Source organism: Dermacentor andersoni, chromosome 5 (assembly GCF_023375885.2).
Source record: "Dermacentor andersoni chromosome 5, qqDerAnde1_hic_scaffold, whole genome shotgun sequence".
Taxonomy (NCBI): domain Eukaryota; kingdom Metazoa; phylum Arthropoda; class Arachnida; order Ixodida; family Ixodidae; genus Dermacentor; species Dermacentor andersoni.
The window spans coordinates 172,277,319-172,296,883 of NC_092818.1; the positions used below are offsets into that span (position 1 = coordinate 172,277,319).

Genomic DNA, 19,565 nt, shown 5'->3' on the forward strand with positions numbered 1-19,565 from the left:
AGTTGACCAGTTTTATGCACCATGCATTCTTAGCTCGTGTAGTCCGATAACCAACCTGACTTGCTACACGACAAGTGGTCTAGTACTTTGCTCGAACCTTCTAACATCCCTGATGGCTGACGACATCGACCACGTCTGCCAGTGCAAACTTGTGAACTAAGATGAACTAATGTAGCCGCACATAAAAGTTTCCTGTTAGAACAGTGCTTATGCTTTATATGAAACGAAGCTGATTAACTGAAGATAATGGAAAGATATTCTTGGTTTCCGCACATAGCTACAAATGAGATGTCACAGGTAATGCTTCATTTGCATGTGACCCGGCGTGAGATATCACCAAGTGACGGAAACAAAATGACATGTCACAAGGTCCTTAGAGATAAGGGCGCACCGTCAACGCTAATGCGGCAACCTTTTGAGCTGCCCTTGCGGGACAGTTAAAGTTCATTGTAGAATCGCTACTTGAAGCCGATTTCCATGTGAACGGGGCTTCTGGTCTTTCACATATTTACGTCTACATGCGCAGTACACACCGTCAGTTTCACCTCGCTTAGATAGGTCAAGGTAAAAAAGAAAATGGCACGTCTTTATTCTACCACCCCCTTTACATTTCGTAAAGGTACAGATTGGTAGACCCCGAGCACATGGACAACAAACACGGCTACATCAGCATGTACATTTTCTGTTAATTGAGCACGGGCGCGTTCCGCTTCACTTCAAAGGCGCCACTTGATTCTGAATGCGAGCAGCTGGCAGGCACTGAGCCAAACGGCTAGTATGGCGATGAACAACGTCACCAGGCCAATGTAGAACTCGTTCTCGCATACGGAGTACGCGGCGAGCACGTCGGTCCCGACGGCGTACGGGCAGGTGTGGTTGGCCTCTGTGGGGCAGGTGAGGTTTCCTCGCTTCCAGCCGTAGAGGGAAATCAGGGTGCCGCTGAAGGCGTAGCGCAGGTACGACGTGAATGGCAGCCACATAACGTGGGAGGCCAGCTGCTTGGGGGTGAAGAAGTAGCCGCCGAATACCACAGAGTAGACGAACACTGTGAGCGCCACCATGCAGCCCATCTGGAGTAGGGAAAAAGACGCCAATAAAGTAAGGACTACATGTATACTCGGTATCAAGAAAGCAAACAATGAAGTCAGGCAACGCTGTTACGTTTACGTTTAATTAGCTGTTACGTTTTGTTTGAAATGTAGAAGTAACAACGAAAACGGAAATGAATGTGGACGAAAAGGGAACTTGCCGCAGGAGGAAACCCAACCGACATCTTCCGCATTACCGTGTGCCGTACTTTCCCGATTCAGCTACTGCCACAACTAAGATGAATGGAAGCATGACTGATGTGGTATTTTAATTGGTAAAGCGCCGCACTAGCACTTCTCTTATGCTTTTTCCTAATTTCATAGTTTTCGTCATGTCGTTTTATAAAAGAATTGTGGCAGAGCTCATCTCACGATGACTGTCAACGGAAATGCATTAGCACTGAATCAATATAGTGCAAATATTGCCACCTTCGAAACGACGTATCAATGAGGAGTGTACTGCACTGGGACACCTCTTTCGCGTTTCCCTGCGAACACTCGGCACTATATAGCGCAGCCACCGCAATGTACGGCGTTTGAGAAGCACGTCATGTAAAGCAACCGGGCTCCTCGTATTTCTTTCTGGACACGCTGTGCTATCTAGTGGCATTGCCACGAAGTCCGCGCGTGACTTCCGAGACGAGAAGCATGGTGTGCCGGTGCATGCAGCGAACGCTGAGAATTATTCCCTCGCATGCCGCACATACACGGTAACCCAAGTTGGCGAGAGGTTCATTGAAGAGCGGCACATACCCAATGTATTTGTGCCGCAGCCTGCAAATCTACCGGGTTGCTGCCCTTGAAGAACCCTTGTGACGTTGGTACGATTGCGTTCAGCATCGGAGAAATTTAAGGGATCTTATTCGTCATTGTAGCGCGGCATATTTCAAGTGGCATTTACCTAGTTAGCCAAGTTGGCATCAAAAAGGTTAATTGAAGAGCTGCACACACCTACTGCCATATACCCAGTAAACCAAGTTGGCATCAAAGAGGTCCATTGGAGACTAACACACGTCGAGTGGCACATACGTGTACCCAGTACTGCAAGTCGGCGTCCAAGTGTTTCTTCGAGCAGCGGTACCTACTCAGTTCTGCGTCTACAGTAACCCATCTCGGCGTGAAGGAGGTTCGTAGAGGGCTGGCACGTATGTACACTGTGCCACACATTCAGTGACCCATGTTGGTCCGATGATTGGTTTCGAACCCTGTTACCTCAGCACAGCTACCCGATGGGCTTACCATTCCGCCCACTGACCCAGGTAGGCGGGAAAACGGTTAGATACAAACACAGCCAGCCAGCCAGCCAGCCAGCCCCCGGAAAGTGCGTGAAGTACCCTAAGTATGCGAACGCATTAAAATTACCGTTTGGGTGGAGTATGAACATACAACAGTGCGTGCATTTGACGGAAATATTTGTTATCAGTGCACCACCCCGCATCATTTGCATCTCATCGGGTTCAGAAGGGGCTGTACGAAACGAACAGTCTGTTGCAAAGGGGTATAAGGCTACCGCGCCGAAGCGTGCCAACTCATGACGCTCCGTTCACCAGCGCCCACTTGCAACGACTTTGGACTCTATAGTGGTGCCGGTGCTTTAAACTTTTATGATGAATTTGCGCACAGTTACCCACAATTTGTGTGCTCTTCAGTTGGAGAGTAGCAAAGTTCACCTTCGGGCTTCCGTCCATCCTCGTTTTCTTTTTTTCACACAAGGTCAGGAACTCTGTGCGTAGAAGACACAGGCATAGCCGCAGATAGACACACTCTATATCCCGCCCTCCCATTTTTGTAAGCGGTTGAGGCACTGAGCTCATCTCTCACAAAGAACTTATCTAAGCGAGTGAAATAAACCTGTAAACATGTAAGGGTGCGCGCACAGAGAGAGAAAGAGTTCGTTAGAAACTGGCGAAACCCTCTCGCTTGGAAGGTGGACGCCACTCAGCGTGAACTTGTAATTCGATTTTGCGTCTGGTTATTAATACTTTCGTTGTCACTACTGGCCGACGCCGTTTATTAGAATTCGCTGTATAGTGCATGAACTTAGTGAATACGGCTTATGTTTAACTATAAGCAAACTGGGGTAACAAACCTCTTCACAAGAATTTCACGGTATGCGCACAGGCAGGAAATGAACTGGCATTAAGCCTAAATGCATGCGCAGCTTAATGACCCTCCGCATTGCACTGCCTGACTGCCTACACTGCCTGACTGGTCTACGGTTGACAATAAATATGAGACTGTGCTTAAACTGTCGACTGTATTCCTGTCCATGCTCAGGGCACGGTGTTGGTGGCATGTTTTATCGGCAGCCGTGGAGACATAAGGTATAATTGGAGGTGACCGGGAAGAATCACCAGAGAGTTTCATCAAGTTTCGTTAAAAAAAAATAAAGAAACTGTAGGCCATCTCGCATAAAAATCCTTATACTTAAATTCAATGCATCTAGCGCTGGTCGTTTGAAATTGATTCATTTTGGCGCATTCCAGTGGGCGAACAGGAGCACTCAAAAGCGTGCCCAAAATGGTCTCTAAAAAGTAGCTGCTTTCCAATAGGCCAACCGGTGCATGAGCGCTGGGATACAATAGGAGAACAGCTTCAGTTTGGCGATGCCGAGATCAATCTAGAAAAGCTTGCGCTATTCCCGTGCGGAAAGCGGAGTGCGAAGGAAGTCACGTGAGGCAAATGCGTCCTATCCTTCAGTTTTCTTTGTTTCCCTTGTTTTGTTTCAGTGTGCAGCAGCAATGGCGGCTGAGAAGCGAAGGTAGTCTGACGATCAGCGCGGAAAGGTAAACAATCTGGCTTGAACATTTGCCCATTCGCCACATTCGCCTTCGCACCTGCCCTCAAGGCGCATGGAACGTTTCAAAGGAGAAGAAGTAATAATCTCGCTGTGCTGCTGCTCTGTTCCTCTCTGCTCTGTGCCTCCACTCCAATTTTGTCAAAGGAATGCGAATTTACTGTTTATGCTATTATGATATAAAAAAACAAAATAAAAGAGTAGCTCTAAGAGTGTCCATCGCATTGAGACAGAGGGGGTCTTGCCTCGTACTCAAAGATGGTTCCGATGAGCGTGCCCAAAGCTTGTCCCAGCACGGACACCTGGAAGCCGAAACAGAGGAAGAAGAAGATCCGGCTCTCTTCCTTCGGCTGGTGTGTTAGGTAGTAGTCGAATATTCCAGATGACACCGAGAACATGATCTGCATTTGAATCGAAGAAAACTATTAGCACTGGGTAAAACGAAATTGATTGATTGATTGATTGATTGATCTTTATTTGTCAATCTACTAATCTTTGAGTATGCATCTCATACAATAGCCCTAATCATGTGACTTACGGGAACAAGGGTGAACAGCATGTGCGGAAAGATGTGTATGCAAAATTCTACCAGAATTGAACTCTGGTGCTACGGACGCAGAAGACAGTGTAAGTTCGGTGGAAGTTATACTTGAAGAACCTTGGGCGGTAAAACGAAGCGATTTATTTCGCTCCATTCTATTCTTTTCCTATCATACCCCAATCACAGCATGTTGATAGTAGTGATAACGCAGGCGGAACAGCGCTCGCACCGCTGACGCAGCGCGATAAGGTATTTATAGCATTGGAATAAAATCGTTACATTGCATCTCCAACAAGCGCTCGCACAGAAAGGCAGGCACACCATGACTGCATCGATGTGAACACAGCTCTGCGCACAACCAATTATGTCGGTATTCTGTGCATCTATTGTGGGATGAAAGTGCGTGGTTACAGCAGCGTTAGGTGTTTACGTACTTTATGCGTAGTTATTGACGTTCTTATGCGTTACAGTAAACGTAGTATTGCATCGCACTACTGATAAAAATGCTTACTCATACGAATCAATAGAAAATGCTCGAAAACTCAGATCGTTGTAGAGAGTATGGGGGTTTTTCTGGAAAACTCTTAGGTGTGAATGAAATCAGTGTTGCTTCGCAATACAGAAAATAAGACGACTGTGGCCTTTTTACATACTTACCTGCTCGGAGTATTTAGCGTTTGCATATTATGGCTCTGTGTACTCATGCCTTTTATGTATTTATTACTTGTGTCGTGCATTTTCGCGTTCACAAGCTCAATTACGGTACATAACTTGTGCACATTATGGACTAATGTACTGCGCCCCTTGTGTAATACACATATCGATATTTCTTCGAAGCACAAACAAAGGGAAGTTTATTCAACGTTAGCACGACGCTAGACGCAAATTCAACAATGCAAAATGCCACCTTGAAAAACGTGCTGCATGTCTGAGCTGCAAGCTACATAGTTTACTAAAGTATAATACACATTTCACCAACGCTTAAAGGATAAGAAATGAAGGAAACGAAACGCTGGTGGCTGTAGCGTTCCACAGTGCGGCACTGTATGAAACTAGATTTTAAAAATGAAAAGTGAAGTTGGACGATTGATAACATGCTAGAGTTCACCTCCTTTGCTACCTGTACGACATGTTACACCACCTTGGAAAAATCTTTCGCTTCAATTGCATATTTTGCTAGTTTTTCCTTCAGCGTGAATCATAATATCAAACTTGGTAAATCTACGTGGCAGCACTTCGTTCTCATCATGCACATTTTAATCTATTCTATCTAACAGATAGGTACTTGACACTATTTCATCCCTGAATCATTATGCGTTACTGTATATGGAATTTTAGAAGTGTCAGTACATGACGTGAGATTGAGGTGAGGCTTGCAAAAAACAGGCAAGAGCGTGCACGAGATATACACCAGCGTTTTAAGCGATGGCTTCTTTGCTACATCTGCCACATTCCGTAGTCGTCACTTGGGCATGGCGTTGCTAACCTGAGACCAGTGGTGCGACGAAATAGAATGGTTAATAAATGATATAGAATTGAGGTGAAAAGTATCGCTGCAAATACTCACTCGCTTTTGTCTTTTGACTCATATGTATGCTAACAAACCAGAGAGCTCAGAAATTCTCATACAGGGGGTGTATAAGCGGTCATAAAAGTATGGCCCACAAATTCTAATAAACTAATTAAGTTGCTTAAGAAGAAGCAGCCAATGGAACTTAACTATCTGTTGGCTAAATTGCGCACTCATTCATTTTTATACAGCCCACGACTAAAGTGAGCATAATAGAACTACTGGGCCATCTGGAACGCGCGTACTTCATGTATATTGGGGAGCCCGAAATTTCATGCTTTGCATACCTTATTCCACGGTCGTTCCTTTATACCAGTGCTATGATAGAAAATAAAAGAATATAGCTCTTCAAAGTACAAAGGGATACGAAGGCAGCGGCAATCGCAATAGAACTCTTCAAATTTCTTTTTTACTGGCTGCCACACTGACTCTTTGTGTCGCGGATAAGCAGTAAGAGAGGGGTGGTGGGCACGCACCTCATACATGATGTCACACGTGACCCGGGCCAGGAAGTAAATTTTCTTGCCGTAGAGAGAGTAGCGCTGCTCGTGGATCGCGTGCTGGATGAGCAAAGGTGCTGAATCACAAAAAAAAAAAAAAACAGCACTGCGTCACTCAGGCCACCCGTCGATTCGCACTTTGTGCAGTTTGTCGTTAACGCAATTGTATTACCGCCGAATACAGTTCTTAAGCTTGAACTGTTCTTAAGAGAAAATGCCAGCGAATCATGGCGTCGGCCCATTACTAAACAAAAGTCGCTGGCCACCGGCAAACAGTGCTTTTATGAACGAATATCTTTGTAAAGTTCGCTCCTGATGTGCAGCGTCGTTGAGCGACATAAATACGATATGACTCCATCGGTATCAAAAATGCTCCGTTATTGTCACTGGCATAATCTTAACCTTGGATTGGTTAACTAAAGACTGTATTCTATTCCAATTAACAAGAAATGCTGGACTGTCCGCGTCGAAGTAGGCGACGTAGTGTGTTGGACATGCGATTATTGAGTGATTTGAACCTAAACGCTCCCATCTGCGGCTGTCAGAGCTTGGAGAAACACCAAAGCGAAAGACAATCAGTTTAAACGAATAAAACGTTCTTTGAAAACTCTGGTTGTAGTTGATTATTAGACGATAAAGGGAAGATCAAGTTTTCAGTGTTGAATTTCGCACGGAATCCCCAACAATGGTACGTGACTCTGACGTCAAGAATTTCAAAGTATTTTTCGTATTTAGGCTGTCTTGGCCCAGGAAAATTTCCGAAACTCGCCATGTTAAATCTTTCGCACTTTTATAACACAATGTATTCTGTCCTTGCCGCTAAATAATTAACTACATGCGCTAGAAGATGCTGTGCAAATCCATGACGTCACAACGAGCTGCTGCGGGAACTTCAAAGAGGCATCGCCACCTGTCCTTTGTTATTGCCCTTTTTCGGGCTTATAAAGCGTCTTATAGTGATAAGAGTGGTGTTTTTGATTTTGTGATAGAGTAGTTCACTGATACAGAAGAAATACTTTTTCTCTTTAGTGTCCCTTTAAATAGAACACGACTATATCGCCATTAAAGCATTTATAGGCAGCAAGTTCAGTTGTGTTCAGTTCATCCTGTTGATTAGCGTCGCAAGCATGAAGCGTATATATATTTTTTCTATGTAGTGTACGTTTAAACTTGATAATGCAAGTTACATGCTACAAATATTTCCATTCAAATATATTCCTCATGATTAGGACGCTTTCAATTTTTCTCCACTTGTTAAAATCGCACGTCATGATTTCAACAAGTGAAACGTAGGAGACGGTTAGATTTACTCTAGAAGCGTACGGTGAGGGGCTAGTTGGTATAGCATTACGAGATCCAAGAAAAAACTGCGCAAAAAAAGGGACAAGACAAAGAAAGAACCACACGACACGGGCGCAGAGCTGCGCCCGTGTCGTGTGGTTCTTTCTTTGTCTTGTCCCTTTTTTTGCGCAGTTTTTTCTTGGATCTCGTAATAGATTTACTCCTTTGCGTTCATGTTGCAGTCAAGAGTGATAGTGGCTGAGCGTAAGAGCCACGTTTTCTATTGGCATAAGGCAAGGCTTAACTGGATCCTAAGGAGAAGCACTAATCAGCTTATACTAATGAAGTCTTTTTTCGAAACTTCGTTGTAATTAATTCCGCCGTAGTAGGTTGATTACTAGTAGAGAAAATGAATGTCGAAGTTCAATTTCTTTTTTATTATTATTATTTTGCATCGAAACATGAGCGCCAGTAAGTCAGCGTGACATCAGGAGTTTCTACTCTTCTTCCTGTTATCCCATTTTCTTGGCTTCTCGATGACCCTAGACGCCTCGTTATGCTCTTCTATAGCTTGCTTTTTCCTCGTTTTACCACTTGCGTGGTTACCTCTTTCCTATAAAGCAATTTCTTGCCCTGTCTCTCTTTCCCTTGCAGCATAAAGTCTACCAATTCCTTATATTCCCGGACCGTTGTAGGAAGCGCCTACACTTCTTTCTCTATGTATGTCATTCATTCATCTTTAAAGATTCTGTTGCGATTGGTTCGTGTATTGCTTTAACATCTTTCCCACGAGTATATTCCCATATTTGGGATGCCACGGCACTGTAAAAGTTCTCGAAACTTACTAAGTTCTCTCTTTGGCTCCTTTAGGATACACTTTATTCCATCTGAACCAATAAAAGTTTGCTATGCCATAGAAGACAACGTCAAAATCCAAGGCTCCACGGCATGCTCGTTCGTGAACTCCAAAGCGGAGTCACCACCCGCATTTACTTTTTGAGTCTTTCCTAGCTTACAAAGACTCTTCTCAGTGTAAAAATGGCTTTTTTTGGTATTGTAAAAGGATAAATAACTAATACAGCTCAAACATTCTTGTATCTATGTAGTGTCCATTTAACCTTGTCGAGCGGAGCGGAATAGAGCGGTCGGTGCATACTCACTTTTGAGCGTTGCGCTCAGGAGCGAGAATCCAGATAGGCAGGACATGTACAGGAAGACGAAAGCGACGTTCATGTCGGTGAAATTGTGCTCCACACCCACCGAGTTGAACACGTTCGCGAAGATGACGATGAACGAGATATTTATGAACTGCCTGTATGACATGTACACCTGCACACCGAAAGTAATATGGTAGAATGCATTAGAAGGCTCGTGCAATGCATGCAAGGACCTAAGCAGGGAGAGCACCAGCGCGGCCCCATCTTTCCGATGCCACAGCTTATATAAGAATCATCATGCCAGCAGGAAATTAATACCCACCTCAGTCATATGCCAACATTGGAAAAGGAAGTAGAAGCTATACGCTCCTTGTCGAATATAAGTGCTCTAGATGAAGCCTTAGCACCCCATTATCGTAAACTGTGCACTTGTCCCACCACATGGTCTTTTAAACACCATTTATAGTTTTTCACTATCCCATTTTACACACCGAAGGTCTTTGTACGTCGTACCATCGGTGCGGTAGCAGAAAAAGAGAACTGCGATCAACTGCGGCTTGGGAGTGATAACTGACACATATGGTTGGGCTTACTAATTGGCCATGACGCCCAAGGAACGTTAAGTACACTACATTAAGAAGCGGCCATTTAGTAAAACGGTCAGTAAAAGACTTTCGATTAATAAAAGACCTGCAAACGATCAGCGATCGCTCCGTGAACGACATTCCTAAATCGGCACAGGACCTTACTGTGTCGTCCTCTTCTCTCATTGCCTTAAGTGTTCAAGTGTCGCAGAAGCACTTAACACTTGAAACAAATTAGCGCATTTTACGGTGCTTTGTTCCTGATCATGTGGTATCTATCTTAAGTTCGCCATTCGTATGAAATTAGCGTGATAAAAGGCATGAGTAAATGGTGATCGCTTGGAGGAGACTTCATCCTGAAATGAAGAAGAAGAAGAAGAAGAAGGAAAAGAGAAGAAGAAAATTATTATTATTATTATTATTATTATTATTATTATTATTATTATTATTATTATTATTATTATTATTATTACGACGACGACGACGATGATGATGATGATGATGATGATGATGATGACGACGCCGACGACGACGACAACGGCGGCGGCGAGCTACAAGGTTTTTTTTTTTTTTGTAGCGTAGTGATAATCTCGGGTGGATTTAGCTTCCATTTCATGAAGCTTGCTGCACATCGCAAGTTACTTCAGAAATCACTCTCGTTCAGTTAATGTTTGAGATTATGGTTCATCAGCGGTAACATTATAGTGGCAAAGTTTAGTCTCGGTACCCATCGGTATGTTTCGTATGGCTGCTTAGTGATGTACTAAGCGCGCGGCGCACATTGTGAGGGAAAGTCAATGAAGCGAAACGCGGTGAACTTGGCCGTGCCACACGCTTATCTACGACGTGCACCACATATCATATGACGAGTCACTCAAACAGTGAGTACAGCACATCTACTTGGTCGCCTAGATGGTCTATCATATTTGAGTGTGAGTAATAAAAGCCGCGTTCAAAGAGGCTACAAGGTGTGCACATTCTGAAGCGCTTCAGAGCGTGAGTATTTTCTTTTTTCCGCATTACTTAGTGCATAAACGAAGCCCACCTTGTGAAAGAATAATATGTTTCGCGGTGCAGCTAAATGTGCAGGCTACTGCGACGACAGACTTGTAAAAATTCGTAGAATTTTCCGTTAGTAGTTACATCTGCTGATTTGTATGCGTACAATAATCCTTACGTAGAGCTATTGCGATCCTTTTCGTTCTGATTGGTCATATTCATATTCACCGTTATGTCATAACTTATCACTTCCTAAGGTTTAGGGGTTCTCTGAAGACCTCATTATAACACAACGGTGAAAACTACAGAATGAGAAGGTGAATAAAGTCAAACGTAATTTTAACGCAATAAATAGAGGGAGTCGGAGTGCGCTTACCGAACTGCGGAAAGTGTAGAAGATGAACCTGTTGAAAAGAAGAGAGAACAGGTCCTTGCTGTCAACCGTTTCGCGACCCTGGAAAAGACAAATAATACGTAAGAAAGGGATATGCCTTACATTTGAAATGAGCGCGTACATGGTCTGAGTAAAAGCTCCTTTTCCCAGGCAAGAATGAGCTGTTTTAACGCCCTACGGTTGTCCATATCACAACATTTTGACACCTTCCGCAAAAAGCCACGTCGCACAAGAGAGACATTTATGTTTTAGCCTAAATGACTTCGCACGGGTACAGTTCTCGGCAATCGAAATGCGATACACGGAGCGCGCGGCTGCCGACGCATTTCTGCGCCACCGGTAGGCGCTGGGTATCCGCTGGTGGAACAAGTGCAGCTACAATGCTTCACAAAAGCTCTCGCTTCTATCTTGTACCACAGTGCATCAGCTCGGCGTCCCCAGCGGCCACCGGCATAATAAAAAAACGCCTGGAGCTATGCGTTGCGAGTTCCGTGTTTCGATCGATCAGCACTGTACATTGAAACAGCAATGATATCTTGAGCTATCAAACTCAGATATGTGACAGCTTCTTAGTTTCTTTCTTTTTAAAAAAGAATTAACCAAGGCGGTCTTCCGAATGACTCTACTGCAGTATATTTCGTTCCGAAGCATATACTTTCACGATTTATTGTGTATCACGTCCTACATAATTTTCCATCATGCGGGCCTCAATACTTCACAGAAATACAAGTTTCCTCAACGAAACGCAATAACTTTTCGAACAGAACTGAATACCTGCACCTAAAAAACAGTTTCTGCAACATCTTAAACTATCCAGACTCGTTTTCGTGCTCGAATAAATGGTAACAGAAATGATCGCTGACATTATCTCTTTCACTAATTAAGAGCGAGGCTGACTGTGCAAATCCCTGATCGAAAATGTGCGTTGTCGCACCATCCACAAAACCACCCGCACTGGCTTTGCTGCAATAGATAAAGCCTTATGACTGGTCCTATTTCAAAATACTGACTTCCCATTTAGGAAGAAAATAAGGACGCTGCCGACCTCGAATATGTTGCCAAGACTGTTCCGTCGCCCTCCGGTCGCCTTGCCGCCTTCGTCGTTGCCATCGACGGCCTCGGTCGCCTTTGAACGCCGTGGCTCCACCGTCACGCCCTGCGGTTGGTCACTTGGCGGGGCACCGATCGGTGAAGGCTCAGCCGAAGGGAGCGGCTGCTTCATTTGCTGCTGCATCTCCTTGGCCTTCATGGTCTCTGTCTCGGCGAGCGCGCGGAGTCCGCCGTACATCTTGGCGGCCACCTGCAGCACTGGGGCAAAGGACGTTTTGAGAGTTCCGTGAGGCTGAAGCGGACACGGCACCACGCGTGCTCTTGACTGCAAAACGGTTGTTAGCCGGGCTTGATTCATATAAAGACATAATACGCAAGCACCACAAGAGTGGGATTGAGATAACAGAAAAGCCCGTCTCGTCCTTTTTTGTGTCGCTTGTCCCATTTTCGCGTTGTTTTGCGTACTATGCAGTCCTTTTGGCGCGGTATACGTGTGCTTATTCCTTTCAATCTTGTGCCTGCGCCGCGATCAGCTCTTGTTGCACTTCAGTAGATATAACATTATAGCGGCAAACTCGTAGCCTGCACTTGCGCATTTGTAAGTAATAGCACATTCTGACGGCCGTGAGACCACTCGGAGTGCGCTATTCCACAAGAACACAACAGCTTTGTGGCTATATTAGGAGAAGCGCATCTAGCAGTCATAATTTGGCTTAATTACCACCATTGGAGCTGAGTTGCTGCTTTCCATGGCCTCTGTAGCGCCCCTGGAGTGTTCTTAAATGACGCCTCAGATATGCCTTAACAGGACACCACGTGGCGTGGAACAAGCGCCGTAATGCCGCAGTTAAAATACGTCCGAAATCGCTTTATTTCTCTGCGCTTTAAGGAAAGCAAAACTAACCGAGCTGCTGTGCTTCACAGTATATGTGTGGCTTTTTCCCCATTCACGACGTTGGTGCTCATCAACCGACTGCTTTTCGCTCTCCAGGTCACTGGAGTGACCTGTCTCCAGGTCACCCGCGTGGGCACGAAGAGTGACTCCTTTCTCACAACCACACAGGCGCATGGAAGCTGGTTCAGAGAGATGCCTAGTTTCTGGTGATTCCATGGCGGTAAAGGTTTAGCGTCGTACGGTACCCAACAACCATGTGTACAGCGCAGGTGAAGTGCGATGAAGGACCGGATTAAGTCAGTCAACTTGCTGTAAGCAGCCGATTCAAAACAGGCAGCTTTTTTTTTTTCTTACAGATAGAGCACTTATCGTTGTTCACTTTGGAACTTTAAGTTGCGGATCATCATTCTAGCCCACATTCCCTCTGCAGTTTTCTTAAATCTGCGTTATATATATAGTTCGTACTTTCATTTCTTAAACTTGTTTTTTCTTAAAGAGAAAATGTATAAATTCAGCTGTGGATGCTTGCCATCGTCGAGACGTCGAAATTCAAACTTCTTTAGAAGAGTACGCATTTGGGCTGGTTGCTTCATGATTATGCTGTTGTCTGTGTCCCTTCACTCGTCCTGTTGTTTAGCGCTGTTTTTATTGCTCGTAATTAAACTTCTTCTTGTGCTTCTCTACGTGCGCTTGCATTTCCAGCAATATTAAATCGATATATATATATATATATATATATATATATATATATATATATAGTAGGCAAAGAGGGATTCTTCAGGCTACCTTTCAAACGTAAAGAACTTGAGTGGTGCTACAAGGTAAACAGAACAAGTATTTAATCTCGACAGTTTCGATCGGTGGACCGATCTTCATCAGGGTTTACAAAAAAATGGCAGTTCGGCCCTGGTAGTGAAGACACCAGACCGGGTGCCCGGTCGTTCTTACATACATCAAACCGAGAGGAACAGTTGTGACAGTGATTGATTTTCGGCGCCTTGGCAGATTTACAGCGGCCTTTGGCAGCTATGCAGGGCAAGAGGAAGGTGGAGTCACATGTATGTAGAGCAAGGAGGTCAGTGAGGAAAAAAAGGGAAAAAGAAAGAAAAAGGAAAGAAAAAGAAGAAAAAAGAAAAAAAAGCACACAGGAGGAGGGAGACGTGAGTCGGAGAGTGAGGGGGGCGGGTAGTAGCGGCAGCTAGGTTCCCGTGCACCCGAGGCAAGGAGGGAGAAAACGGTCGCTCCGCAGCACCAGTGCGTGGGCTGCCGTTGTAGCGGGAGAGAGGGCAAGTTGAATATATATATATACACACACATATATACAAATAGCAACCCGCCGTGGTTGCTCAGTGGCTATGGTGTTGGGCTGCTGAGCACGAGGTCGCGGGATCGAATCCCGGCCACGGCGGCCGCATGTCGATGGGGGCGAAATGCGAAAACACCCGTGTACTTAGATTTAGGTGCACGTTAAAGAACCCCAGGTAGTCGAAATTTCCGGAGTCCTCCACTACGGCGTGCCTCATAATCAGAAAGTGGTTTTGGCACGTAAAACCCCATAATTCATTCATTCATACAAATAGCAACTTTCGTGCCTTCACGTCACATACGAGGGCGGTCAGTTGTCCATCCAGAAGTTCACGTACCACGTGACAGCTAACGGCAGGGAAAAAAATGTTCTGCATTCGCCGCCAAGGCCGATAGTGGTAGCCCTGGCTAACACTACCAGCGTTAAGATTAGTACACACGAATAAACACCCAAGAAAGCGGACAGATGTACGGAAGTGATGGAGAGCTTGAGGCTAGGCTGCAGAAGGTGGTAACGCTTACGGAGGGGTATTTGGGTCCCATGGGGCTCAAGTGCTCCACTAAAAAGTCGGAGTTGTTGATCTTGAAATCTAAAAAGCTAGGTCGTAGGCCGAAGGGTTGGGTACCGGAAGTTGAGCCTTGTATTAGAATCCATACTAGGGAAGGGTCGTTGATACCCAAAGTTGAAGCAATCAGGGTCCTCGGTTTTGTATTTGAAGCGAATGGATCGAACATTAGAACCATTCAGCGTATTACCAAGAAGACGGAGGAGACCGTAAGACTTATAAGAAGGATCTCTAATAGGCATCGGGGTTTAGGAGAAGAACGTGCGATGCGCTAAATTCACGCATTTATTATGTGTCATTTTTCGTACGTGGCAGCTATGCTGAATTGGAATAGAGGGGAGAAAAATAAATTGGAAGCATTAATCAGAAAAGCGGTCAAGGCTGGGCTTGGTATGCCTGTGACTACGTCAAACGATATGTTGTTACGACTGGGTTTGCATAATAATTTAGATGAAATTATCGAGGCTCAGCATGCGGCACAGAGGGAGCGGTTGCTAAGTACACTAGCGGGTAGGTATATTTTAGAATCAATTGAAGAATCGGTGGCTGTGTCACACGATAAGGTGCCCCTACACGAGTTGAACGTGAACCTTAGGGCAAATATCATGATTCGTCCGTTTCCGCGGAATGTGCACCCCGTGCACAATGTAGGGAGGCGGGTCGCGAGAGCTAGGGCTTTGTTGCGAGACGCAAAGGATCAGGAGGAGGAGTCTGCGTTTGTTGACGCCGCGTGGATTAATGGGCAAAATGCTTATTCGGTGGTGGTGGTTGATGAGAAAGGGAGCGTTAGAAATGCCGCTTCCATTTATACCAAAATCCGGGGGTCACAGAAGAGGTGGCTATTGCTCTAGCACTGATTGATTCAAGAAGAGTTTTGGTGTTTAGTGACTCACGATCTGCGATTAAAGCCTCCTCGAGAGGACTTGTTGCGGAACCGGCTAACAGACTGCTGCAGGGTAGGGATATCACTTCGCATACAGTTACTTGGTTCCCGGTGCACATGGGGACAGTGGAGGGAGCCTGTGTAACCTCAACGAGGTGGCACACACGGACGCACGACGATTAGTGTGCTGTGTAGTCCCTGAAGGTGCTGGATATCCCAATCCTGAGTACAGGGACCAACTGTTAACAACAAGATCACCAAGCACTATTACTTAGGGCGCAGGGCATTCCCCCTGCCACATTCTAAATTAAATAGGCCACAGGCTGTTACATTAAGGCTTCTGCAGGCACGAACGTACCCTAACCCGGTCATCATAAATAAAATTAATCCGCACTGCGGGGTTTCAGTCTATTGTAGTAAGTGTGGGGGTTTGCTCGATTTAGAACACATGCTTTGGCGCTGCTTGGCGTTGGCTGTTGATGGTTCTCGAGGTGAACAGTGGTGGCAGTGGATGCTGCACACTGAAGTGCTGGGGGACCAACTCAGGGCTGTCCAGATGGCCCGTGTGATGGCAGAGGGGCTCGGCCTCTCTGTACCGCATCAGTCCCAAACTGATCCCTCAGGACCTAAATAAAGGTCTTTATACCATACCATACGGGGCTATGATAGCTTGGCAAGAGAATTGCGTGCGTATTGCGAACACGTTTGTTCACATCGCACCTATGGCCAGATGTTTTTTCGTCCATTTCCTCATCGTTTATTTAAAATTTCTGCCTTTCAATTAAATATCAAATTGTCCAGGCCTACGCTTTCCTTGTACTCATTGTCTACTTTATGTGGGTGTGACTTATATATATATATATATATATATATATATATATATATATATATATATATATATAGTGCATCAATACGGCACTTCCTGAATGACAGCTTTCTTATTACCGCTTGTCAACTTGCGCTTGTGTCGCAGTTGGTTTTGTCACTTCAGTAGGCCTCTGTCTGCACTGAAAAAAAACAACCGTGACTGCCAAGCCCTTCACGTTCTAGCGATCGTACTCACGGTATTCGGTGATCGAAACGTCCGCTGGACAGAGAAAGCCGTGTGCGCCCAAGTGGTTCCTCAGGTCAGCCGGCACACCGCTGTAGATTAGCCTGCCTTCGGCCAACACGTAGACCTGGCGCGAAATAATATAGCAGGCTGCGTCTTATCGCGAAAAAAAGCTACCGCATTATTCTGGAACGTTGCCCCACATTATGAGTTTGGACTTTATAAGTCGCCGTGGTTCAACTTTTGCAACCACTACACTTTAGGAACACTTTAAAGTAAATTATTACATTTATATTCAATCGAGCAGTTCAGCGTCATCAGCACCCTCTTAAAAGCGCTATTTGAACTCACTCCTTATCGCAAGTACCAAATGGAAAACGTTAAAGGGAGAATGAATAAAAAAAATTGGGCGGTAATAGTAAATTTTGATTCTACAATACCAATAAAGTCATGGTTAACTTCATTACCAGAAAAAAGAAAGGAAAAGAAGGAAAAAGACGCGGAACAATAGACTAGTTGCGAAGTCGCTTTGAAGTTCCCGTACCAGCTAGCCGTGAAGTTATGAATTTGGAGGGCGTCGAGCCTAGCTAATATTTAAGATGTAATCATAAACTATTCTATTTCAAGGAAGCCAAAGACTGAAATTCTGGAGCTTAGAGATAATTTGCTGCATCGCAACCCAAATTTGAGAAAATACTCTCGTATCTGTGATGTAACAGTCATGTACCGGAGCCGTGGTTTGGGCGTGAAATTAGATATTAACGTACCTAGTCTAATTTCATTTTTTGCAGTCCAGCGTATGGTTACAGAGTATAAAAGTTTTGCCTTCATGTTTATTTCTGCTAGTCAGACTGCGAAATTAAAAAGAAATAAAGTTCTGAAAGAGTACTTTATTAGTCTAAATTTCTATTTAGCGACCCTTAAACAAAGCACTGTGACGTCTTGAATAGAGTGAAAGTGCTGCCCTCCGCTCCCGGGAGACGAAGCTGCATATCGATAGAAGAAAGCTTAGTAGAAACGTGGAAATCGTTACCAGAGTAAACGCTGGGAAATTAAGGCTCTCTGTTCCTTACGGCACACAATGAAAAAGCGCAGCCCTATTTTCCATTTTTTTTTTTACTTCGGTATTTAAACAATAAGCAACATTCCTTCAATATTCTTCTGATGACGCAAAATCATCGTTCAAGACCGCATATTTGGTGTAAAGTTATATAAGCGTCACTTCTCCTTTGATTTGATTGATTGAATAGCGCAGCTGATAAATAACATATTGAGTTTTATTGGAACAACCATGATCTCATTTTTTTTCTCCGACGAAATGCACTGAACGTACTTTCAATGTTTTTCATTTGCTCGTAGAATAGGTACTTGTGCATTTTCAAAGCAAACGGTGTATCTGGCTCACTTTTAGGCAGGTAAATTGCGAAATTGAAAATCAGCAGTTCACCCAGGTCTAAAGCTTGTAGTCTGAAAATCTTGACAATAAATATAAAAGAGGGCTTCTCTAAATCTAGATCTGCAAGTGATTCGTGCACATGTGCCTTGTATTTATTGGCGCTTTGGAACATGTTCTCTTTGCTTAAACTTCAAGTGAAATAGCAGTTTTAATAACTCATTACCTAATGAAATCCAATTAGGGCAGTATTTTTCAAAATTTACCCAAAGAAAATTTATTTCTTAGAAAGAGTTTTTTTTTTTTTTTTTGCTGAAGGCGTTTGACTTCCTTCATTGTGAATTTCTAACGTTCGTGTATGGCGTAAAACATAGCACTAAAGCATTAAATTTAAAGAAACGTTGTTCTCGCTCTCGTAGAAAAGTTGGAGTAATTTTGCATCTTCACTTTTATGCGCAGAACTCTTAGACTTTCTTAGCCAGCATTACGAAAAATCAGACTCCTATATAAATGCAGTGTAGCGCGAAATAACGTTTTAAAACCACCATGAAAAAAAAAAGAAAAGATGCATATTGTGCTAACCGTCAATTTGCATTGCAGATTGTCTGGGCTAAGTGCGCTGCACTGTAAACTTGAATGCAAATTAATGGTGGCGCCAACAGCTCCTAGAGGAGGCAGTGTTTGTTGAAAGTCAAGGGAAAATTGGGCCACGGGACGAAAATAAGATTGATGCTAGCAGTGCTTACAAAAAAAAAAAAAAAGTTACGCCAGGTTGGGGGACCCAGGCGCAGTGAACTGCACCCGACTACACAGACGAACGCTCTTGACGTCGCTTCACGGTGAATGCACGCGAATATGGTGCGTTCATATTTAACAGGCTGCTGCAAGGCTTGGTGGAATATCACGTTATGGACGAACGACAGAACTTTTGAAATGACGCTGTGCTCACCTCTAAAAATCTCGCTGACAAAAAATGTTAAATTCTTGCAGAAAAAAATATTTGTTTATGCAATACGCATAGGCGACAGGCATTGCCAATCAGCAATGTTATCGTAGGTATGTAGTGGTTCGCCAGTATTGCCCTTACGTTTCCGAAAATCTCGACATATATTCAGCAGTTTGCGATGTTATTCTATAAGTAGGGTCTAGCTGATGTTGCACTATCTCGCGAATCTCCGCGCGTCAGGAGTCATGAGAGAAATAAGGGTAATCATATTTTTGCTTAAATGGTTGCAGCAGACATCGAACTAACCAACTCTCGAATCGAAAGTCTATTTCTTTTTCTGGACTTGCCCCGTAATGTAGTCATATATACCAAGTCGCCAGAAGTAGTCATAAGTAAATGAGCAGCAACAATTCATGAGTGGCCTCTAGGAGGAGCCTTGCGAAATCCAGGAATCTCACACTGCACACTAGTGTAGATTTTGGGGCCACCCTTCTAACTTTACCAACCCAATAATGACAGGGAGCATGTACACAGTCAGGCGTGCGTTAAGTCATTGGTTGTAACA

The 19,565-nt window shown here is 44.3% G+C and overlaps 1 protein-coding gene across 1 annotated transcript in view; it reads right to left on the reverse strand.

Moving 5' to 3' along the window:
• Window positions 1-559: 559 nt before the first annotated feature.
• LOC126532187 (ATP-binding cassette sub-family G member 1-like) overlaps window positions 560-19,565 on the reverse strand; it is a 40,321-nt gene continuing 21,315 nt past the window's right edge. Inside the window, exons 5-11 of the mRNA XM_055070560.2 lie at window positions 16,674-16,788; window positions 11,957-12,219; window positions 10,894-10,971; window positions 8,938-9,106; window positions 6,473-6,573; window positions 4,138-4,286; window positions 560-1,070 (exon numbers count right to left, since the gene is read on the reverse strand). Of these exons, the coding sequence (XP_054926535.1) occupies window positions 929-1,070; window positions 4,138-4,286; window positions 6,473-6,573; window positions 8,938-9,106; window positions 10,894-10,971; window positions 11,957-12,219; window positions 16,674-16,788 (1,017 nt within the window). The 3' untranslated portion in view covers window positions 560-928. The remainder of the gene's footprint in view (window positions 1,071-4,137; window positions 4,287-6,472; window positions 6,574-8,937; window positions 9,107-10,893; window positions 10,972-11,956; window positions 12,220-16,673; window positions 16,789-19,565) is intronic.